A 23,861-nucleotide genomic window follows, 5' to 3' on the forward strand; every position below is an offset into this window, starting at 1 on the left:
ACCACAAGTTTTTATTGCCCCCAAATAATTTTCATTTCTGATCTTTGTCACTTGCCGTTCATCTTCCTGTTAACTCATTCACCAATTCTGAATAGCAGAGTAGAGACATCCCTCTCACACTTTACCTGCAGCACCACCTTAGCTAACCAGAGTAAAGCAGGGGAGGAAAGCAGAGCAGTGACAACAGCTTCACCAGGAAGGGAGTTCTTGCTGCAGGGCAGCATGCCAGGAACCACAGACTATCTCTTCTTTAAAAGGCAAGTGTAGTGGCCAAGCGCCAGTACCAGAAGAAAGCCTTTGGCACCATCAGGTGTTCCAGCCCTGACATTAAGTACTAACATTTGTGGTGCCGAAGACAGTGAGATATGTAAACCCAGGTGACCCTGCTTGCACTGTGAGGCCACTTACCTTGTTTATACTGACCTGCGTGTTACCTGCCTTTCAGTCCATCCCACTGCACAGCCCTGCACATGCTCAGAATGCAAGGACATGCCTTCTCTTGGGAGCTAATGGACAATACCAGCAGCTGAAAACCCAGACTGGATTTGATTTCGTAAAGGACAGAGAACCTGAGGAGCTCCTGGGTTCCCCCCCACCCCACCCCATTACCCAGGCTATTAAATGCCTGACATCCGAGATGTTCTCTCTAGCTGCAATATAAATACTTTAATTACAAATTGGGTATAAAACAGAGACCTCAGTAACCTCCTGCTTTCCGCTTTGTTCCTTTAGTGCTAGTGCAAAAGCAAAGGACAAACAGCATCATTAGAACCAGCCTTTGCAGGAGCTGCTGTACATGTACTACCCACATGGTGAAAACCTAACACTGGGATACTTATTCCATTACCAGGATGAAAAGGGAAACAACAAAATACCTGCAGTTAATGCAGAAGCCTTGTTCAAATTCCCCCAGGCAAAGGATCAGTCTGAAGTAACTCACGCTCAGTTTAAAACTGTGTTTTTTGTATCACCAGCACAGTGAATGTTGTATTCACATCAGAACACCCACATCAGCAAGGAAATATATATTCCATGTTAAACTTGGTATACGCAGAAACAGTGGATTGCAAACTGTATCCTTCACTTTATTATTACTAAGTACAGAGTATATTCCCGAAGCTGAGAGCGACTGTGACACTGCCATGTCTAACGCATCCCAATGCTGACCTTATACACCAACTCTCCATGCGGAGACCACTTGATCAGAACATTGTTTTACAACCATTAAAAGCAAAGCTGAGGAGTGGGGCTGAGCCACCAGTCCCAAGCTGCAAAGCTGATCCTCTAACTCAGTGTGCTGCAGTGAGTTAGGACCGCTTTGTGTTCTGCACAGCACTTGGAAAAAAAAGGTGATGTCAACACATTTTAGATGCAAGTCATTTGACAGCATACGCTTTATTCTGATACAAAATGGAAATACTTTAAACAAATTTCAATCCATTATGGATTATACTGAAAACTTAAAATTTCCATACTATTTTCAAACTTGTTTAAGCACAAGTTCTAAGATCTCAGCACACTGGCACCATTGCTCTTCAAGTCTTTGCCAGTTATTATAACACATTATTCTGTTTCCAATCTTGCGATATTATCTTCTATATGAAGGCCATTTTTCTTCTACGGAGATACTTGGGTTACTTTAAGTTCAGGAAAAAGCTAATCTTAGACAGAGATGTCAACCTGTAGCACCCACAGCAGAAAAAGAACCATCCATCAGATACCCGAATTTCAGAGAGACTCAAGATCTTTCATGCTCCACAAAGTTTAAGATACAAACACCCGTCAGAGACCACAGACCGATACGTAAGTGAATATTCCACTGTGGTGCGACAGTCTTATGAAAACACATTCATGTCTTGAACACAGGAACCAAAGACAGCAAGTCAGTACATCACAAAACCAGTGCCTGAAAGACAGGAGCATTCCCCTTCCCACCGTCAGTATTTAAATGATACCAAAGTTAAGATGCTGTGTTTAATTTCAGGGTTCTACAGTAACAAAATATCACACCCACAACCTGGGCCCCTTTTGGGGAAATACATTTTTACTTCTTGGAAGTAGTGTTTGCTTTTAGATTAAGACACAGGTTTAAGCAGCAAATAAACTTCTGTAGAACTGCAGCTTAGGGACCAATGCGTCATTGACTTTACATCTCCATTTACAGCTATTTTCAGTAGCAGCCACTGTAGAAAAACCTATACACAAACCAGAATTCTTAACTCTTGGAAGCGCCTCTTGGGCAAAGATACACGGGTTTACCTTTGACAAGGTTTACTTCTGAACAAATTGGGGTATGAACAATTGAAATTAAGCAAATTAGTCTAAAAGTGTTATAAACCAAAGGATGAAAACAGTTCTGACAGTGACCATCTAGTTCTACACATGGTGCAAAAAACCCTCTCCAAAGCACAGAATGAGTCTGCAGCAACATGGATTCCTCTCACGCTAAGGCTGAGCTGTGCTCTACACACGGGCCTAGTAATGGGATGCAAAGCAGAGTTTTTGTTAAAACGTTTTCAAGATTCTGCTGTTAAAAACCAGGAACATTTCCCCTCTCCCCCATGAATAGAAGCCTTTGCCCTCAGCAGAGACACACTGCTGCTCTTCCCCACTTACTTGGTGCCATGGACAGGTGAGCTCAAAAGGAAACCCTGCCTAGCAGAGGAAAAGCAATGGTATCCCTACCCTAGGCATAAGACAGCAAGCTGTCAGCTCGGCAGCTCACTGCCAGCACACTATGCTGCACTAAGGAGACTGTGACCTTACTGCACCAGATTCACATTCTGGTTCAGCCTCTGCTAAACAAAAACTTTTGTCAACATTTGTCAAAAACACAAACGGTCATTGTGAAGTTTCCATTAAGTAGCTCCTGATTACATGAAAATCTCAACATCTATCACCACTGTAAGTTACTTTCAACTTAATTCTAAGTTACTATGTCAAGAGTTTGGTTTCCGGATCTTTACTGACAGCAGGTAACAAGTTTAAATACTTGAGTCAGTCTCCGAACATGCCCAAGCTCCAGGTTAAGCTGAAATGCAGGGGTTCTGTTTGACTATCTTCTCCGTAACTGAAGCATAACCCATGCTAAAATAGAAACTGACTTCACAAAACTAATGCAGACTCAAAAATTTATTGCCAAGTTTAAATAGGTACTAGGCTACTCTAAATATAAAAGGAGCTAATAATACTCCAGGCCTGTAGCGACCAAAGATGCAGAAAAGGAAATACATGTTCCAAGAGTTAAGAACCGATCTGCATTAAAACACGTTGATGAAAGTTTCCCTTAATGCCATTCATCTGTGTAACACAGCTGTGCTTCCAGCCAGGTTTCACATGGCAGCATCAGCCACCACTGAAGCCCCCTGCCTGGAAGCACTGCACAAATGCAAACCCAGAGACAAGAAATGTTTACTAGGGAGGCAACTCACTGCCCTGAGCAGCGCAAAGCACCATGAGACCTGGCATGGATCGCTTCCCATCTTCCCTGGCTGGGTCTCTGCAGGGCACCTCTTTCCATCAAAGGGAAAACAACAGCTTCTCCCCCCGCTCCAGCCCTCCTCCCCGAAGCACCCCAGTAACTTTTACAGCACACAGTTCAAAGCATTTCTCATTTCTCTCTCTCTTGTTGATCTCAGACACACGCCAGCTTTGTACCTGCCAGGAACAGAAGATTCTTGAATAGCAATGACACCAGCAAGCAACCCTCAGCCAGAACAGGGAGTGCTGGATGATGGATGCTGGAGTACTTGCTCCTTAGTACTTAAGGCTTTCCTTGAGGCTGGCAAAGGAAAGCCTAGAAGGAAGTAAGGGTTAAACAAGTGGTTTACTATACACTACAAATCTTACCCAGTCAGAAACCTTCAACTGAAGAGGATGTGCAAGACATTCCCCATTTTGTCAAGCAGGAGCTTCTCATTCAACCTGAAAATTAAAGAAATTACTCTTACCTTGTTCAAAAAACCCCCGCTACTCTTTTATAATTCATGAAAAATTTTAAAGGCAAACCTTACCTATGCTCATTGCCCTTCCTTTCAGGTCTAAATGCTAGACCTATTGATTTTGAGTCAACTCAAGTAGCTATCACTCAAGGAGGTTCCAAAGGGTGAAGAACTCTTGCTAGACTTTCTTCGATATTTCAGCTGTGATAAGCAGATTTAACTAGCCTTTGGGAAGCTGCTCACTATCAGCACAGTATCTTATGCCTTCACTTTTCTGGAAGTTGAAGCTGTTGCTCCTGCTGCCTCGTCATTCTTTAATTATGCTGACTTCTCCATACTCAATAGGCTGCTGAAGTCCTGTCTTAAGAGTCTCCTTAGCAAGTATGGGTCAGAGGAGTACATCCTAGGTTCTTTCAAGCTGGTTAATCACTGTCCTCACGGCTTACACTTTTCCACGTTCACAGACAACATCTAAGCTACCCCACCCACCTACAAAGCCGTCACTTACATCATCTCTTAAAAGGTTGCATACAGATCTTGTTCATAAAGTTTATTATGACACTATTGTTCAAAGTTAACATTGTTGTCACAGTACAGCTACAAGAGGCCCTGTTAAAAAGAACACTGTCAATACATTCTAAAAAATTTAGAAATACCAGATCAATTGTCAGAAGGGACATCAACCCCATCCTTGTTGTCCCTGCAACCAGGTGCAGGCCCCAGGTACAAGTCTACACATCTTCTAAGCGTAGTAATGTACAAAGCAAGTCGGCAGTTAGGTGGCTCACTCCCTAGTGAGTTGCGTTTTAGTTTCCATGTTTTCAAACTCCAAATGGGTTGTTTAAAAAATGCCTTTATTGAAATACAGCCTCCCTCCCACCCCAAGCCCAAATTAGTATGTACAGCAACAGAAGCGTTCACTAAATCACCAATTCTTGCTTTAGCTTTAGAGATGTTTTAAAACTCCACAGAAAAGAATAAGCAGACTTTTGAAATCCAGTTTGGAGGCTACCATCTTGACACCAGTTCCTCGTTTTAACGTACTGCAGTCTAAATACACTCCAATAACAGTGTTTAAATAACATTGTTTAATTTTTTTCAAACAACACACTCATTATTCTACTACTTCTTAAAATTATAATTCATTATTAATATGACTGATGATGCCTTGAGCCATTTCATACATCTTTGCAGATTCATTCCTACACTGGAATTGCATTTACCTTATACTGCACATTGACCCAGAAGTGAGACAGGTGTAATTCCATTACCACATTGCCAAGTGTCTGAGCATTTCTTCTATTGACTGCATCCCTACTCTTCTGAGTCTGAATGGACAGAAAGCACTGTCCTGGCAATGGTGGAGAGAATTGGCATCAGATGAGAAAAGGACAGGCTGCAGTGCCTTAATTTGGAGGTCAGAAGTGAGAATGAGGTACAATTTCTAGCCACATGTGCTGATAAGATTTGCTACTCCAGTGCAATAAAAAAAAAAAAAAAAATATAAAAATCGAGTTGTCACACACTATCATTCTACCTGTGGGAACTCCAGACTGTACCATTCTACATCGTGGCAAGTGTTTCTGGTCAGTAAATTACAACTAGATCATGTTTTGTTTCACCTTTGAGCTCTCAGCTGAGCGCAGACATTCACAAGGGCAAAGGCTTGAAAACTATACTACTCAGAGCCCGTGGTGAAGGGGCTTTTGGAACGCGTTACCTGGGACTGTCAGTGATTACACCTGTGCTACCCTTGGCTCCCAGTCAGAAGAATGTGTCCAGAAAATTGCCTAGGGTGCATGCAAGAAAGTATATAGCCATTAAGTTATTGAGGAACACACCTATTACTCTCACTATGACACCTTATTTTATCGCAACAGTGCAGTCTGGTGTGAGGGAGAGGGAACCGGAGACAAAGGGGATGAAAATTCCAAACCACCCTCCCCAAAGTATAGTTTTATTGAAACAGAATCATTGTATATCCCAAGGAAACAGGCACTTGATTCCCCCCACCTTAACCTTCTCGGGAATTACAATAAATATAAAGGTAAAAAGCAAGTTTCTTTTTCTCTTCACCCAAGACTTAAGCAACTGCGGTTATCCCTTGTACATCTCAAATGAGACGGGAGACAGCTTTAATTTGTCTAAAGTTGGTCTTGTTAAAATATTTATCATGCCTTATTTTCTTGAAGCGCTAGTACTAATACAGAACTACAAATTAAAAAAATATGCACAAACCAAAAAGTAATTTGAAATTTTCATTAAGGTAAAGCTTAGTTCTATAATTCACAAACACTAATTTGAGTAACTCAATCCTAGTTATACATCTAAACAAACTATAATGCAACATACAGATGTTCTCCCTCTGTATGCCTATGTAACTCATGTCAATGACAGTTACATATATACACTGAGACTAGACCCCTTAAGACTGCAAATCAATAGGTGTTTCTATTGTTAACTTTAAATTAATACAAAATAGTAATTGAGAAAATGCATTAATCCTCTCTATTAACTAACAAGGAAACACCCTAAACTACATTTTATTTCTGTTATAGAGTTCTCTGTACTAAATGTGGAAAAACTGAACTACACAAATACTGAAAAGTTAAAAATTCCTTAATTTGTTTATTCCTGATACCACTACCACAATTTACAGGGCAATATACCTGATGTAATGGGAAAATAAAAAGAAAAAAGAAAGACAAAGCTACAACAGATAAAGACCTCAGGAATGTACATCTAATCGACACTACATTGCATTAATCAATAGCTGCACTTTTTGCAAACTGTGGCTATGACAGTCCTGAACAAGAAGGGTTTCCTGTTTAAGCTGCAGTAACTTTTCTGACTATGGATCATCGCTCCTTCTGTGGCAGATTTTACAGTTCCTCTAATGCATTTGGGACGACTGTCTCAAAGTAACCTGCAGCTTTCCTGACAACTCCTCGCTCTCTCTCCTGCTAAGAACTGTAGCCTGTTGAATACAGGATAAGAAAATTATTACTCTCAGTGAACAGTAGTACATGATTAATCATCATTAGAAATATACATTACACCTACCCTTTTTCTGGTAGCGTTTTTAGAATCTTCTACCACCATAGCCCCCACTTCCACTTCCAGATCCATAACCACCTACAAATAACAGGGTGTATATTGAAGTACAAGAAAGCCAAGAAATTTTAACTAGAAAAAAGAATATTGTTTGTATAAAATCTTATTTACCACCGTAGGGACTGCCTGAACTTCTGCCACCAAAGCTGCCACCACCTTTCATGGGACCATAGTTGGACTGCTGCTGTCCACTGTAATTACCAAAATCATTGTAGTTTCCACTTCCACCATAATTACCTGAAACAAATACAGATTTATAAAGCCATTTCTGTTCAACACTTAGGATATGAAGCTTGCCAAATTATGACACTCAATGTTAATTTTAATAATTTAAAACCATTTAAAATAGAATTGTAAGCATTTTGCACACTCCCTCTACTTGCAATGCACAAATGACAGAAAACCTCTTAGCATTTTGAAGATTAGAAACTGGTACTTCATTGTAAATTAAATACATCACAATACTAGAAAATTTATAGATTTGAGTAGGCAATCTGAAGTCAACACAACAGACTATATTTAAGGCCTCCAATTCATAGAAGCACATGAGTTTCACTGTCATTCTTCCACTGCTCAACTCTTTGTATGTATGACAATAATGTAAAGTACACAGAATTTATTTGCTCCATTAAGTGACAGAACCACAAAAGCAATGCTGCATATACACATCAGAGGGTATAATGAAGTATGCATATTTTGCAGCTTAAATCCCCACACTTGGGGCAAACAATTAAAAAGCTTATATAAACCTTGATTTATAGTCCTCACAAGGAGGATGTCATCTACACAATGTGAACTGGTATCTGACAGCAACAGCATTCTTCAGTCAAAAGCCTCAAAATTCTCCTATTCTACAGATTTATAGCTGCTGCTTTTTGCAAAATAAGTTCCAGGCAAAACAATGTTGTATATAGTATATCAAAGCTGATTCAGATGGAAAAGAACCTTCCTTATGTTAACATAGTATTCTACATTAAGACCTCACTGTACAACTCATTTTAAGCAGTATCACACTCAAGGCACTGCACAACTCAGACATATCTGAAAAAACGCCTAATGAAAACAGGCATCTTACCACCACCGAAATTTCCTCCTTCATTGTAGCCATCATATCCTCCTCCTCCACCTCCATATCCACCACCTGGGTTTCCATATCCTGGTCCTCCACCACCACCATAACCTCCTCTGCTGCCATAGCCAGGACCCCCTCCATAGTTGCCCCCTTGGAATAAAAGAAGAATCAAATTGAACACTCCGAAGTTAAACTGGTGAGGAAACGTCCATTTAAAAACAAAAGAAAAACCAAATACAGAGTAAGACTGTCTCCTCCCAATGTTTTCCCTGTATTATATTAATTGCAGCTGTATCACCTATCTAAACTATTTAACCCAAAAAAAAAAACAAAACAACCATTCATTTATGTACACACTTGAAGAATGATACTCAGAAGTTCATTCTGGCTCACAGAAAATACACACTGTTACCACCACTCCCCCCACTACATGCAATAACTGCCTCTTTACACAAATGGCTTTGTCAGTATTGTGTATCATCCTCTTTATTCTTCTGAATTAAAACGTCTCATGAAGGTAAGATCCTCAGAAGGATTCTTGTTCACAGTTTTTATCTAGGCCTACAGCTTTATTTACATGCGTGTCAAAGCTCCTGAAAATTCTTTTTTTCCAATCACATAAAAGTGTATCTGAAAGACAGTATTCCAGAGGCTGACCTGGTCTCTGACATTTTGATGGAGTAATCCCAAACTGGGGAATAGTTCCAAAGAACTCAACATAACTACATTTATCTGCTTATAGATTCAGGACATCAGTAATCACACGCTACTTTCCCCATTTGTGCACACACACCCCCCCCGCCAAGAACCCCACTATTTCCACAGCCATTTGGTAATTTCCACAGTTCTCTTCACATGCACTTTGGACGCTCATTCAAACTTCATTATAAAAAAGACACTACTGAGCCATGAGAAGAGTTACAGTTGACTGAAAAGATTTTTCTTATGATAGCAGGTCACTGCGTTATTCAGTTTTAGTCATCTCAGCTGACAGCAGAATCTTCATTTAGTTCTCAATTATATCATGGACAGCTGCTGCATGAACTTTTAAGTAACCTCATGTCACAATGTAAATACAGAGGTGGGTTTTTTTCCCCCCACCCATAATTTTGTGGGGAAAAAGAAAACCCTTTAACTCTTCACAGCTCTACGATGTAGAAACATTACCAAAGCAGACTTTGTTTTCAAAGCAAAGGCAAGACTTACAGCTATCTACAACACTTGGGAGGGAAGGGGAAGTGAACAATACACTTACCATCACCAAATCCATTGTATCCGTCACCACCCCCAAAGCTTCCTCTGCTCCCACCACCGCCACCACCACCCCCATAGCCTCCTGGAACACAAAACAGATAAGAATGTTTTCCTGAACACATTGAACATTCAGTGTTTAAGCCAACTGACACAGGAAATAAAAATAGGAATCACATTCTGTGTAAGCATTCCAGTTATTTACCTCTTCCACCAAAGTTTCCTCCTCTGCCAAAGTTCCCTCCACCGCCTCCAAAGTTTCCACGACCCATGAAGTTGCCTGAGCCACCCCCACGACCTACAAAATATTTTACTTCAATTACATTAATTGAAAACCAGTTCCATACAATACTGATGTATAACTCCAAACTCACCTCTCTGAGAGCTAGCAGTCTGCATCTCTTGTTTTGAGAGTGCTTTTTTCACTTCACAGTTATGTCCATTTATAGTATGGTATTTCTGAACTAAAGAAAAATGTGAAATAGGACAGTTAGAAAATAAAATCATTGAAAGCAATACGCTGTAAAACTGTCATAGAAAGGCACGATCACACTTTTAAAAGGAACATTAAATCTATCCCTTCTTTTACAATAGTAAAACAGTTGATTATGCCAACAGCTTACATTCCACACACCGCTATTCTGAAATCTAATGTTACACTTTTATCCTGTAAGCCATTTCTCACTGAAGAGCTACATACCAACAATTTTATCAACTGTATCATGATCATCAAAAGTTACAAAAGCGAAGCCTCTCTTCTTTCCACTTTGCCTGTCTTCCATGACTTCTATGGTTTCAATCTTGCCATACTTTTCAAAGTACTCCCTTAAATTATATTCTTCTGTGTCTTCTTTAATTCCACCAACAAATATTTTCTTTACTGTGAGATGCGCCCCAGGCTTCACAGAATCCTACAACACCAAAAACTCCATTCAGTGTTTTAAATTATTAGGTAAAGATTAGGAAATTAGGTTAACTTAAAACACTTAACTTACCTCCCTTGAAACCGCTCTCTTTGGTTCAACCACGCGTCCATCAACCTTATGAGGTCGAGCGCTCATGGCAGCATCCACCTCCTCCACACAAGAATAAGTCACAAAGCCAAAGCCTCTGGAACGTTTTGTTTGGGGGTCTCTCATCACCTGCAAAAAATACAGGGGGTGCTCTGCATTTTCTGTACTAGATTAAGCACTTCTATCCTTCAAAAGCACAAACTAGTATTTGACACTTTACCACACAGTCCGTGAGTGTGCCCCATTTTTCAAAGTGCTCTCTCAAGCTATCATCTGTTGTTTCAAAGCTCAGACCTCCAATGAACAGCTTTCTCAACTGCTCTGGCTCCTTTGGCTCATGGCCCTACAAAATCAAAAATCAGAAACGTATTTTGACTATAAACCAGAGTTAAAATGTCACAGAATTACAAAAAAAATTATCCGTGCACATTATAACTACAAATAGGTGGAATACATTTACATAAAAACAGTGACTTCTAATGGGCTTAGACAGCAGCATAGTAAACACAATGAGGTGTGATTTTAATTAAAACACTAACTAACTAAGTGCTCCAATGCACATATCAGTAAAGAGATTTCAATATACTAAATAATCTGGTCTCTCCCCACCGCCCCAGAAGTATGTTCATTTTATGCCTTTCTTATGTTGTTGCATATTGCTGTGTAGGGATTAGCAATGAAGCCCTGCTAGGTAAAGGGAGGCTCTAGCACTTTATGAAACATATTCGTGAGGAACTATAAAAAAAATTTAATACCATGTGAAAGAAAAAAGGTTATCGTCCAGAGTGTCCAGTCCTTCGGGATATCCATTGTGAAAGGTTATTTTTACGCATTATGAAAAAATTTATCCATTTTTAATTCCTTAAATTTGTAAATTTTCTAGTCTGATAATTTTGTAAGCTGTATGGATGCAAGCAAGAAAGCAGAAGTACATGTGCAGTTTTCAGTGTTATGGGAAACACCTCTCAAATGTGACTCAACGAGGACTTAATTCTTACAAATGATGTCTTGCGTAATGACCAATCAATGACCAGTAGCGGATACAATTACTGCAATAAGACTGGTACCTTAACAAGCATAATAAACCAAGTATAATTGAAGCTCTCGAGAATATCACCTAAATACGACCAGCCACTTCATAAAATGTGCTATTTTAAAAGCCCAGTTTTATACATCATAATTAAAGTGGGCTTAAAAGTGTGTTAGTGTTTCTGATATTTTAGTGTTGCATGAGGATTTTTTTTTTTTAGTTAGGCCAGGAATATCCTCATACACTGGAGTTTATGAAAAAATATTTTATAGCTTTCTCCCATCCCCAAGACAGAGAAGGCTTATCTAAAAACACCAGATTAAAATATTATTTAGCCAGCTGGTACTTGTGTGCATGTAGAACACTGCACAAGGTGCTGGCCAGCTCACTGCTGGCTAGATACGCTGCATATGACTTTAATTCTGCAGCATGAATGCACAGTAAGTTTCACCATTTCTGCTGCAGTGGGTTAACCCAGTCCAGACGCAGCATTAGCCTGAATGCTGAACTACATAGAAGTAGCCAGACTGCTACATGCAGATGTCTTGCTTCAAACCCTAAGGTGAAGTGCTTTAAGCTCTGCCACAGTTTAAATAAAGGGGGGCTGGGTTTTCTAGGGTTGGTCAGAAAAGTGTATGTCCCCTTGACTGCAACACAACCACCCTGAAGAGCAATGAATACTGTGAAGCAATATATGGCAAAATATAATTTCTGAACTACATACTGCTTTAGGAAACACTTGGTTTATGATGTTCCACTTGTAATACAGGAAACAATGCCCAAGATTATGAAAAGATGGCTAGGAGGTAACCCCTGACCTTATTCCTGCGAAGCTTCATACAGAAGAGCACCAGCATTCTCAGTAGCAACTTTTTATTTAAGGCACTAACTTTGTAACTACAGAAATATTATATAAATGACACTTAATGGTCCTGTGACTACAAAGTAAAGCTTCTTTTCCACTGTCTTCCAAGTGGTCTGGACTACAGAAGTATAATTAAAAAAATCTCTCTTCCAACTATATGTTAACTTAAAACCTTCTAGAGTTCACATCTACTGTATATAGAAACTTGCTTTAGGTTAAGTAAAATACTGTTTTCTGTTGCTAATGGCATTGTTTGGGCTTTTTTTTTTTTTTTAATCTATTGACAGTACTTCATTTTTATCTGGGTTACATTAAAGCTGGGACTACTAAGCATTTCAAACTCTCTTACGGACTAAAGGAAATCTATTATCTGAAACTGCAGAATTTGGACTCATCCGAAGCCAGAAGCCTTATGAGGCAATACTGGACAGACTTTCTGCAGTTCTCTTGGCACCCCTCCAGGCTATGGGGCTTTCAATTAGCAACTCAGACTACTTTTGCCTTAAACGGATGACCAAAAAAACTCTTCAGGTCACTCCTGCAAGGAAAAGTGAAGTCTTTTTCTGCTTATTTTTATTATGTGCATGTGAACTGCCATTTCATACGGGAGAAGAAACATTTGCTGTTACAGCTTCTTTATCAGAGAGAAATTAGCCCCAGAACACACCTATGTTATAGGAACTCTTCACAGACACAAAAGGTAACATTTTCTTAGAGCATTAATTGGGTTTTCTTTTTTTTTTTTTCAGGTAGTTTGTTCTCACTGGGGATAAGCATCTCTAGGATTTCCAAGCACTGTCCTCTATCACACACAACATTATTTCTCAGTCCTTCTGCTGAAGCTGGTTTTAACAGCAATCTCTTGCGGGCAGCAAATCTTGCACAACACATCTCTCCCTTCCTCCCTAGTGTATCTATCATAGTACTTCAACAAGACCAGCAGGGTCCCTCCTACTCAGCTAATACTGCGGGCCAGCATGCCATTCTGCAGTGCTCCTTCGGTTGGGGGGGGGAAGCGGGGGAAGGAGGAGGGGCAGCGATAAGAATGCCCAGCTTGCTTGCAGCCAGCAAATAGCTTTGTTTCTCCCCCTAAGCTGTTTAAGCGGCCCCCCAAACACATTAATGGGCTCTGAGAAGGCCGGGAACTTCCTCTCCAGCTGTGATTAGCGACTTCCTCAGGCCAAAGCTCTGAGCGGCACCGACCGCCTCCATTTTGTGAGCAACTTCGTCTTCTCCACCCTCAATATGGAGCCGGAGGGCGGGGCTCGCAGGAGCAGGAAGGCGCATACAGCAGGGATCACCCCACCACCCACACTGGCGCCATGGGAGTGTCCGGCAGCCAGGGCTGGGGTCCGCGAGCAGGGCAGGGGGAAATGGGGAGCCCTGAGCTCACCCTTCGTCCCCATCAGACCTGAACTTGTGGCTCCTGTGTCCTACCTAAAGCCCCAAGCACTCAGCACAGCCTAACTAAGCCTTTCTCATAAGAAAAAATGGCAACTGTCCCCCCTCCCCCATGTAAAAATCCTAATCTTTGCAGAAGTGACAACACTGCTGCAGACATACACTGCTTCTATTCCGAGTCTGCTATATGCTTAACTTGCATATGTTCAGGGTTTTGAACAGCCTTTTAGAACTAGTATTTCTCTCTAATGGCACTGTTTTGAAGTGGACTGTACCTCTGTGAACACCAGCAAGTGCCCACAAAGTGGCTGGCACCACACCTACACTCATCTGCAGGTAGACCTGTAAGACAAGACTGCTCCGTCTCCCAGATAGCCCAATCCTAGACTGCCTCCCTAAACAGAAAAGCCTACAGACAACTGGGGCTTCACCAGCTTTACCTGTGAAGTATTTTCTCTAGAAACTTATTAGCTTTTAAGTACATTCCAGGACAAGCTACCTTTCCAAACTAAAAGAGCTCATTCGGTAGGCAGCTGAGCGACCCCAGCTGCATTCTATCCAAAGTCCAAAGCAGTGAGACAGTTGCAACATTCCTTCCAGAAGGACTTTACACACCATACTTCAATACAAAATAACCAAACACTACCAAGATACATGCAACTCAGACAAGATTTGTTCTTAATTCAAGTACACAGGCCCTCCCACATTGCAGTATGTATCATTCCCGAAAAAGTTGAAATAGCTAAAATATTCAGGCACCCTGGAAAAGTAATGTTAGAAAGCAAACAAGTCAAAAGAAACAATCAGAAAATGTCTCAGTTATAAGCTATATAAGAATCTTAAATACCCTCTTTGCTGTCGAGTTTATTTTCTAAAGGGTATCAAGACTTTCCCCCCTCCCACTTCCACACCCTGCCCCACAGTAACTAGCTCCCATCCTCCCAGAACAGCCCCAACATCTTCTCTATACTACGCACCTTATTCAGTCTACGGTATTTCTGCTAGAAGCAAAAGAAAACAGTTATTTTTACTTAGTACAGCCTCGCTTTCATTTGCAGTGACTATAAGGCAACCATTTTTAATTGAAAAAAAGAAAGAAAAAAAAGATGAAAAAAAAGATAAAAAAGGAAAGAAAGAACCTGTCTTCATTCCCACCAAAACCAGCATTTTGAAGATAGGAAGGAATCAAATTCCTGCTGATACTCTGAGGATACACAAATTTCTTAATAATTACACCTTGCTTTTATCACAAACATACATTTAATCAGTTGTTAGAACAGAAAAAACTATAAAAGCAAAATTTCCCCACTATGCTTAACACCCCACCCCTTAAAATTGTATGTAATACACTGCAACTTAAAGTTACTCCGTCAGTACAGGGATGAAGAAGGTAGGAAAAAAAAAAAGCTATGAATTAATACATCAGATAGAAATGGTTAAGTCGTGGGTTCTCTCATTTTTTCCCCTTAAGCTACATTTATATATATATAAAAAAAAAACCAAACCAACAATCCTCTCACCTGTGAGGATCGTCTTCCTTTCCTCTTGTAGTCTTCCACCTCTCTCTCTTCCTTAAGAGCAGCCATTTTGGAAGGGTACTCTAACTCAGCCTTTCTTTTAGCTCTAGGAAACCTAGAAAACAGGTTGGATAAGTCAGTACTTACCCCAATTCCTGTGAAGCAGGGCCTTCTCTGGCTGCAGCGCATGGGTGTGGCTTTACAGGTGGAAACAGGTGAGGGGGGAAGTAGAAAAAACCTTAAGAATTCAAAAGGGGAGAGTGAAAATCCTGCCTATTTTGCTCACAATTAAGAACTGCAGAAGGAACATTTGCTATCCCAGTAAAAGCTTTTTACAACTGTCAGAATACCTAGGTACAAGCTAATGCTAGAACTGGCAGAGAACAGCCTATGTTGATTACCGTCTTCCATAACTATTAACTGGTAAAGGGCAAGCAAATCCCACTTTTTTTACCCAAATTGGCTGCATAAATTCTACTTCTGTAGATTTTAAACCATGAAATATCTAAGATTTTGCAAATATCATTTATTAAGAGTTCTCTCATGTCTAATCTACTGCATCTGAGTTATCCAGCAGCCTGGAAATCTAGAGAATATATTAAACATTTTCTGTATTGAAAAATGTCTTCCACTAACACCAGTGCAATAATCCCTTATTGATTCTACTCTTGCAACATCATGAATGTTAACAGTTGATCCTCAGCAATCTGTAGCACTAGTCATTTGCATTACTTTTCCTTCCAAGTGATGTATTTGATTAGTACCCTATTATTTAAATGCCAAACTTTTCACATGAACTTTTTACAATAACTGTTAACAAAGTCATATGCATATTAGTATAAAAATCAAGTATTTCACAAGTTCAATGAATGAACCCATAGAGAAACATTCAAACTAACAAAAAAATCATATTCCCTTTAGCCTTTATTTCAAGTTTTCCGAGATCAGTAAGTTATCTGTCTCACTATAATGCATTAGTATCCTTGGTTACAATTCCACACAACTTTGGATGGTTCTTGAAACTTCATTACAGTAGCCAAAATACAATAACTAACATGCTTCTGTAAAATTACACTTGTGCTGCATCAAAATCATTGGTATTTACAAGATTAGGTGTATTTCTGTGACAGGTTTGTTTGGGTTATGGGTGTTTGAAGAAAGTTTTATTCCTGCAAACACTGCATAGGGCAAGGCAAGCAGGTGTCTGCTAATGACTGATACATACTGTTATTCAGAGTGGAAATTATTTAAGGTAATTCATGCTAAAATCCAGCTTCAAATTAAACTCAACTGTGAAATCATGAGTACCATGATTTAATGCATTAACAATTTTACCTGGTTAATTATGTAACATCAAAGCGTTTTTATTACCTTCAGTTATGCTTTACACCATGCTAAACCTGCTCCTGAAATCCTTTAAATCAAACATCAGTTTGACTTAAAGAGATATTACACACAGGACACTGTGTGTTTCAACTGAGCTGTTCGATTCCTGAAGTCATACAGGAGAGGTATGAAATAGTAAATTAACAATTCAAGAGGTTTTTTTAAAAAAGTAGCTGTATGGCAAAATAAAACTTTGGGAATTGTTAGGCAAGCAAGGGATACGCTTAAGTAATGAAAAGTATGCAGTCCCGTCTGATTTTGTCACCTGCTGCTTTCCCAAAGGAGGCTCCATGCCAGCCACCTTAAAGCTATCCAACGTGTCTGTGCCACAATGGCCTCTGAAGGCCAGGATGGTCAAAACAGAATTGTCTCCTTGCTATTGCACACCGTCAACTGAAGTGGAACACAGCCCTGGTCAGCCCTATTCCTACTTTGCCTCATAGAATGTTGTTAGAAAAAGCTGTCAATATCAGTCTTTCTGTACTGAGCAAAATATTCAACTCTAAATAAAAATATTCAGAACACTTAGCTGAGTTAAACTAGCCTTGAAAAGGTTGTATACTACAACCTAGCTACAGAACTGAAAGCAATCTCAGAACAAACCTGTTATAATGAGACAACGAGTCAGTAGGAGATGCTTCATTACTCAAAAGAACTTGTAGCACTACTGTATCTCCTACAGGGACAAGAAGTTAATAGAAACAAAATAGACATTCCCAAGCTTGAAGTTTACCTGTCCACTTAAGAGTATACTATGGAGATGTACTGGTCTTTTCTCTAAATAATTACAGTTGGACCTAACATGCATACAGTGTATCATGCCAAATCTAAGAGTTAAAGTAGCAAGATAACAGATTTTCAGCTCTAAGTGCGTGGGGAATTTATTCCCAAAGCTAACGGGAACGTCTACTGGGAGAAAAAACAAGATATTAGGTTAATAACTTGTATGACGGGTTTCCAAGCTTTACTGAAGCTTGTTCAAATGCTTTGAACTCATCATCCCCCTCAGTTGTTGAGCTAGTCAACAACCCTGAAGCAGCTAAAACAATTGCTTACATGGAAAGGTTATTTTTAGCTGTTTTGCTAAGGGATCCAGTTTCTTGTCTGCTTTTAATGTCGGCACAAAACCTACTGTGACCTGTTGGTTTCTCTGTTCTCAATTTTGTAATGTTTCCGCTTGCAGTGAAGGGGGTCAAAATAAAAAAGCCACACACAAAACCTGCACCATTTTTGCTCACCATACTCTATTTAACTGAGGAAAAAAAAATAAAAACAAGAAGAAAAAAAAACCCAACCAAACAAAAAAACAAACTTCTGTTTTCAGGAGGAAAGAAAAGCAACGGGGAATAATCATGAGCGTATTTCCCTCCAAGCAGTGTGTGGGTGACTGCTGGAGTGCACGTTTGATCTCGACTTCATTCAAGCTGTGAAAAATTTGAATCAAGGTTTGTGCAGGACTGCTTCTTCGTGTTTCCCACCAAGATCATGGCGGGGTGCCACCGAATGTCACGGCCCTTATGCATGTGTGGTTGGGGGAGTGGAGAAATGGAAGTGAAGAGTGCTTTGCAGTATGCCTACCCCTACCTCCCCGGCCAGCAAAAGCTCGCTACACGTGCTAGCCTCCACGGAATGGAATGAGGGGACAAGGACACTGGGGAGTTGCTGCAACGTCTACCAGCATTCCTCAGCGAGAAGCACGAACACAATGCTTTAGAAGTCCGTTTCCAGGAAAATTTGTGGGATAATACACCTAGCGCACTACTCCAGGTAGCTTACATGGGAGGAGGTGGGGGCGGTCAGGGAGGACAGAACAATGACACACACATACACGGAGCTCACTTCTCCCCACTCTCTCTCGAATCTGCACCTAAATGTTTCGGTGTCCCCCAGAATAGCAGAGGGCGCCTCTGTTACCCAGAGCTCTGTGCCAACCAGAAGGCCAGGCCTCCCCCAGCCGCAGGCTGGAAGCAGCGAAATGGCGGCCGCAGCCGCTACGCCCGAGGGGCCCACGGCGGAAGCGCAGTCTCTCCCGCATCCTCCCTCTTCCTGCCAGCAGCCGCCATTGCAGGCTAATGCGCCATGTCTCAGGGGAAACGAGGCCTGGAAGGCGGCAGAAACGCTGCAAGGAGGCGGCGACCGCTCCGGTACACCAGCCGAAACTGCGAGGGGCACCATTACGTGCCTCCCCCCCACCCCACCATCACTCCCCGCCCGGGGGGCTCTGCCGGGAGAACTGAAGCAGCTCTGCCTCCGCGGGGGAGACGGAGGGGTAGGGGATCAGCGGTGGGAAAGGAGACCGCTTCACGTCACTTTCCACCCCTGCCTCAGCTGAGGCTCACGGGCCCCGCTCCCTCCACGCGGCAGGCAGTTACCTCCATTTTGTGCTCAAGCTCGCCCGCTTCAGAACCAATATGGAGCCGAGAAGAGGAGGCGGAGGGCGGAGAGGGGAGCCACGTGACGGGAAGGCGGGCTCCGGGCACCGCGAGACACGGTGGATGCGGGGGGAGGAAGGGCTGAGTCGGGAACAGCGCGCGCGCAACGGCCGTTACCGCTTTCTCCTCAAGAGGCGGCCGCCCCTCCCCTATCCCCCCCGCGAGCCCTGGGCCGCACTACGGCGGAGCGGCCCTTTCCCTTCCCCCGAGCGGATCGAAAAGGAAGGGAGCGAGTGTAGCCGGAGCGGAGGAGGGAGGGTGCGGGAGGTAGGATAGCAGAGGCGAGAAAATAAGATAAGATATAACCGTGCCGGCGTTCAGCTCAATCGCCTTCCCGCCCTCGTCGGTCCCACGCCAGCAGCCGGCCCAGCTTACCCACCGCCGACCCGCTGTGGGAGTGGCCGCTCCTAGCGCGCAGCCGCGAGTGGCGCGCGCAAGCCGGCCCCGCCTCTCCTCGCCACGTAACACCGCTCGCGGCTCCCGCCCCGCCCCTCGCCCGCCTCATGAGCAGCGCATGCGTGGCGCTGCGTCCGTCGTCGGCTGAGGGGGCGGGTGTGAGGCGGTGGCGGTCGCTGGTCTGAAGGAACAAAAGCGCTTGTAGGAAAGGGAAGAAAAGACAAGTGAAGGAGTGAAATGCTTACAGAGGATTCCTTCAGGGGTGTCAGGGTTTACTTGAGGCGCCCAGGCTCTTTTCGGCGAAGTTACTTGTTTCCATGTACTGTTTTTGTTCTGGAGACGCTGCAAAGGGGCAACTCAAAGGATTTGCTTTCCAGATGCTGTTCAGCACTCACCCTTTGAAAGCGTAGGTTAGTGTATGTATGATTGAGCACCAAAACAAATACAAGTAGTAGTCCGTTTCACGAACCTCTGTGTCTTCTCCAGTAGAGGCGTTGCCTGTATCTTTTAATGGCGTTTGTCATCGTTAACTAGCAGAGACTTCAAAAGAGAGGGTTTCCTGCATTCTGCCCAGAATAAAGCATAGTTAAGTGCATACATAACAACTTTTTCCTTATCTGGGAAATGAAATCGGGGGGGGGGGGGAAGGAAAAAAAACCAAAACCAAAAAAACATACAACCCTACCGTTAAAGTCAGAAGTTTCTTCAGACTTGGTTAACTATCCTTTCACAGTACCTAGCAGCAGCTATTTCAGCATGATAAACCTAACCTAGACAGAAGGTGTTGGCACTGACCACGTTTAAAAATACCTTTATGCCCTACAAAGGGGTAAACCAGTTGATGTGGTTTCCTGGAAGGTTTGCAGGTGTGTACCAAAGCATGTGAAATGCTCGACTAAAAGGGTTATGAATCACTGGAACTTTAGTATTAGCTGCTAATTTCAGTTCTTTATGTCTTTACCCTGCAGTTCATACACAAAAAAACTCGAAAGCAGCAACAAAAACCAGGAAAGGAAAACGTAATCTTTGCGTTTCATATTCGCATCTTTCATCTAGACAAAAGCCTCAAAACCTGTTTGATTAACTTCAGAGGATTTTCTTAATACATAGAGAAATTCCCAAGAAGTTTAGAAATGTTCTTGCTGTAACTGTCTACAGAAGTTAAAAGAAGTTTTTATATTATTCCTACATTTTGATCTCTGAGAAGGCAGGTGACTTTCTAGGAAGTAAATCTCACTGGAAATCTCAGCAGCCTCCAGATACTCTTTGCACTTAGGCCAAACCCAGCAATTTCTCATGTTCCTTCTCCCTAGTAAACCACATAATTTAACTTTTTATTTCAAATAACATTCTTAATAGATGCTGCTTCTTGCCTCTGTTACCCACAGGGTGAAGATGCTATGAAATAGATAACGGTGCTGGCTGAATATGTTTCTTGGTTTCCAAGGTTCTTGTAGTTTAGACAGGAGCTGTCTCGTGGAATTTGAGGAATACCATGCCTTGATTAGTTTGATTGTCATTCATTTCACAGTTAAGTGTCACTCATGGAGGCTGATTGTCTTGCAGTCTCATTTGGTTGCACAGCCATAGGCAGATTACCTTTGGATGCCAGAGTTTCAGTTCATGGTTGTCCTCCCATATGTGAAATCAATTGTGCATAATGTAATAATTTTATAGTAGTGTGCTTACTCCACTGACGTAAAAGAAGCCAGTAAATGAGGGAGATGCACAGTTTACAAAGATTCACAGTTGCTGATAAAAATTATCCACAAGTTTGAGGTCTTAGATGAAAAACTATGATTTTAATTTCAGCAAACGATTTTTTGCAAGTAAAGTGTATTCAGGTTCCTTGTTACCTAATAGAATATTGCTTTCCATTTTTGATCACCCATTTCCTTAAGAGAAAATGCAGCATTTAATATACCTGTGTCTGTTCTGACTGATGTAGTTTCACAGTCAGATGAAGTTTCAGATTATGTAGCAGATGCAGTATTGGTGATCTAGGCAGATGGCTAACAGGCTTTTATTCTCTTCCTAGCAGTGTTTGCAAGCATGTAATCTCTTTTTAAGCCAAGGGAACAGTAGTTTGTACCTGGTTCAAAGAAAAAAAAAAAAAAAAAAAAAAGGAAAGACTTTTAACTTTTATATATGTTTGTAGCTGAAATGTCAGTTTCTCTTAACTGTCTTTTTTTGTTGTGGGTTTGTTGGATGTTTGCATTGTTTCCTACCTGGCATTTGTTTGTGAAGTGAATCTTCGGATATGTAAATATTGACGGCGAAATTGACCAAGGTTATATTTTTTTTAGTGTTAGACATAGGTTGATGTGAACATGAAATTGATCTTATATTCTAATCTCCAGAATAGTAATGTTAATGGAGACAATTCACTGAAACAAGTATATTTTCCGTAAGCCTCTTAGGCTGCACATGTGAATGGACTGATTTGTTAATTAAATGTTACTGTTGTAATGATAGCTTCCCAAATGCAGTTGGTTTGAATATATTTAAGTTCTATGCTTTGAAAAGGACACAAACTACAGTTTTGATAAGAAGGCCCTTGGGCTGTATAGTTAAATGTTCGTGTAAGCTTCGGGACATAAGATTGTTTAACATTCAGTTCTTTTTTCTGGCTTGTAGAATTTTTTAAACATGAGCAAGTGTTACTGTAGTCACTTGACTATTGTGCAAGCAGCTGCAGCTTCTGCTATCTTCTTCATTTAGAAACAATTGTTTTCATCTCTTGATTTAAATTGCTGAGCTTTACTGAACAAAGACAGGATAATATATTAGTGTAAAGTCTTCTAGCATTTTGGTAATTCTTCTTGTATGCAGCACAAGGTGAATGAAAACCTTTTACTTCATTAATTAAAAATACATACAACCAAGAACCTGATTCTTAGTATCAGAATTAGTAGTATGATTATGCTGCAGTATTTGCTTTATGTCAGAAATTGTTAATACTCTTTTATATATATACATATATGCATTTGTATGCACACACACTCCAGAAACAACAAATCCTGAGGACCCTTTCTACTTGAGATTGTGCCAGTTCAAGTGTCTTGTGCCCCAGAACTCTGCTAGTCTTTGGAGGACTTGGTTGCAAGGGTTAGAGATAGCATTTCCCCTTTCTGTCTGCTGTTTTTCTGCCATAGTCACTTCATTTAGATATGTCAGCTGCTTCAATTTAGTCTCCTATATTAACTTTAATGATTGATAAAGGTGCATTTGAAATAATATGTCAGCCTGTGAACTAGTTTGAAGCAAAACAACACACACTTGTCCACCAGCCTAGTACAGGTTTAGTCATCTCTAGCAAACGTTTGGGGAAATAACACCAAACTCTTGCAACTATGTCTGTTAGACTCCATCTGTCAGAGACTTTAGATCAATTTTGCATGACTGTATTTATCAAGAGCTACATCTCAGGGCTGTGATCCAGGAAATGAGAGATCAAACAATCAGCAACTAGCTGAATTAAAAATACTTTTAAACTGCTTTCCCTCTGTATATTTTAGTTTCATTCAGGGACACAGAAGGAATTCTCTATATAAAATGTTTATTCTTTGGAATACTTTGTATTTGTACCAGATATGTAATCTTGAAAAGAATCATGCGTTTTGGATTGCTATAAAAATGAAGGTTCCTAAACATTTTTTCTCCCCATTTATTCTGCTCTTCTTTGGGTGCTAATTTCATCTGAACATATTAGACTCTATTTTATCCCATAACCTGCTCTGTCTGTGTTTTACTTGAATTTTCTTCTTAAAATTTTATTTGCTTTAACACTTTTGACAAAAATTAAAGGGCAGAGTGTGCATTAGGAACAATATTAGGACTAAGAAAACAAAAAATCCTCTAGCAGAGAAGTAAAGATAGCTTTCTGAGCTGCTATTATAACATATGCACTTTGTGCACAAGAATTTCACATCTATTGTTTAGATGTTGGGATAGGAAAAATCCTGTTACTAGCAAAATTATGCCCTAGACAAAGTGTAAAGGTGTCACGTTGAAGTGTCAAGTATCGTATTTAAGGAGCTTAGCTGAGGTAAAGTATTGCATGTCTAACATTCCATGCTGCTTGATTTATACAAGGCTCTAGGGTATATTTAAGGCTTCCTTAAAAACAATATACTTTGTTTATGCTAGATTTTATTTTTTATTTATTTTGTTAGCAAACATACATTTTCTTTTAATGTAGACCAAATAGAATAATGTATTGCTAGAGGGAAAAATAATATGATAGCCACTTAGAACTGAAAAGTTCAGGTAAAAGGAAATTTAGTATGTTTTGTTGGAGATACCAGTGCATGAGGAATCAACCATGCTAAAATTTGTGTAAAAATATCATCACAACTGGGAAAAAGGTAAGAAATAAAAGATTCCTAAAATAATTTTTAATTGGTATTTGTGTTGTCTACACAGGAAGAAAAAAACCCTTGA

The 23,861-nt window shown here is 40.8% G+C and overlaps 1 protein-coding gene across 10 annotated transcripts; it reads right to left on the bottom strand.

Moving 5' to 3' along the window:
* Window positions 1–1,376: 1,376 nt before the first annotated feature.
* On the bottom strand, window positions 1,377–19,455 carry HNRNPA3 (heterogeneous nuclear ribonucleoprotein A3). Of its 10 annotated transcripts, none has more exons than XR_010610684.1 (14): window positions 19,329–19,435; window positions 15,208–15,319; window positions 14,665–14,688; window positions 10,612–10,734; window positions 10,374–10,520; window positions 10,079–10,289; window positions 9,753–9,842; window positions 9,584–9,691; window positions 9,383–9,463; window positions 8,131–8,277; window positions 7,167–7,292; window positions 7,005–7,076; window positions 3,850–3,924; window positions 1,377–1,680 (listed from the first exon to the last, which is right to left on the bottom strand). XR_010610684.1 is itself a non-coding variant. In XM_065670277.1 (13 exons), exons 2-12 carry the CDS (start codon window positions 15,271–15,273, stop codon window positions 7,024–7,026), a joined length of 1,176 nt encoding a protein of 391 aa, XP_065526349.1. In that variant the 5' UTR covers window positions 15,274–15,319; window positions 19,398–19,455; the 3' UTR covers window positions 4,477–6,918; window positions 7,005–7,023. The 10 variants fall into 10 exon arrangements, 8 of the variants coding, with proteins under 8 accessions (XP_065526349.1, XP_065526348.1, XP_065526350.1 ...); XR_010610683.1 differs by having other exon boundaries at window positions 1,377–3,657; XM_065670277.1 differs by lacking the exons at window positions 1,377–1,680; window positions 3,850–3,924 and adding an exon at window positions 4,477–6,918 and having other exon boundaries at window positions 19,398–19,455.
* Between the last annotated feature and the right edge of the window lie 4,406 nt (window positions 19,456–23,861).

This window comes from Lathamus discolor, chromosome 3, assembly GCF_037157495.1.
Source record: "Lathamus discolor isolate bLatDis1 chromosome 3, bLatDis1.hap1, whole genome shotgun sequence".
Classification (NCBI taxonomy): Eukaryota; Metazoa; Chordata; class Aves; order Psittaciformes; family Psittacidae; genus Lathamus; species Lathamus discolor.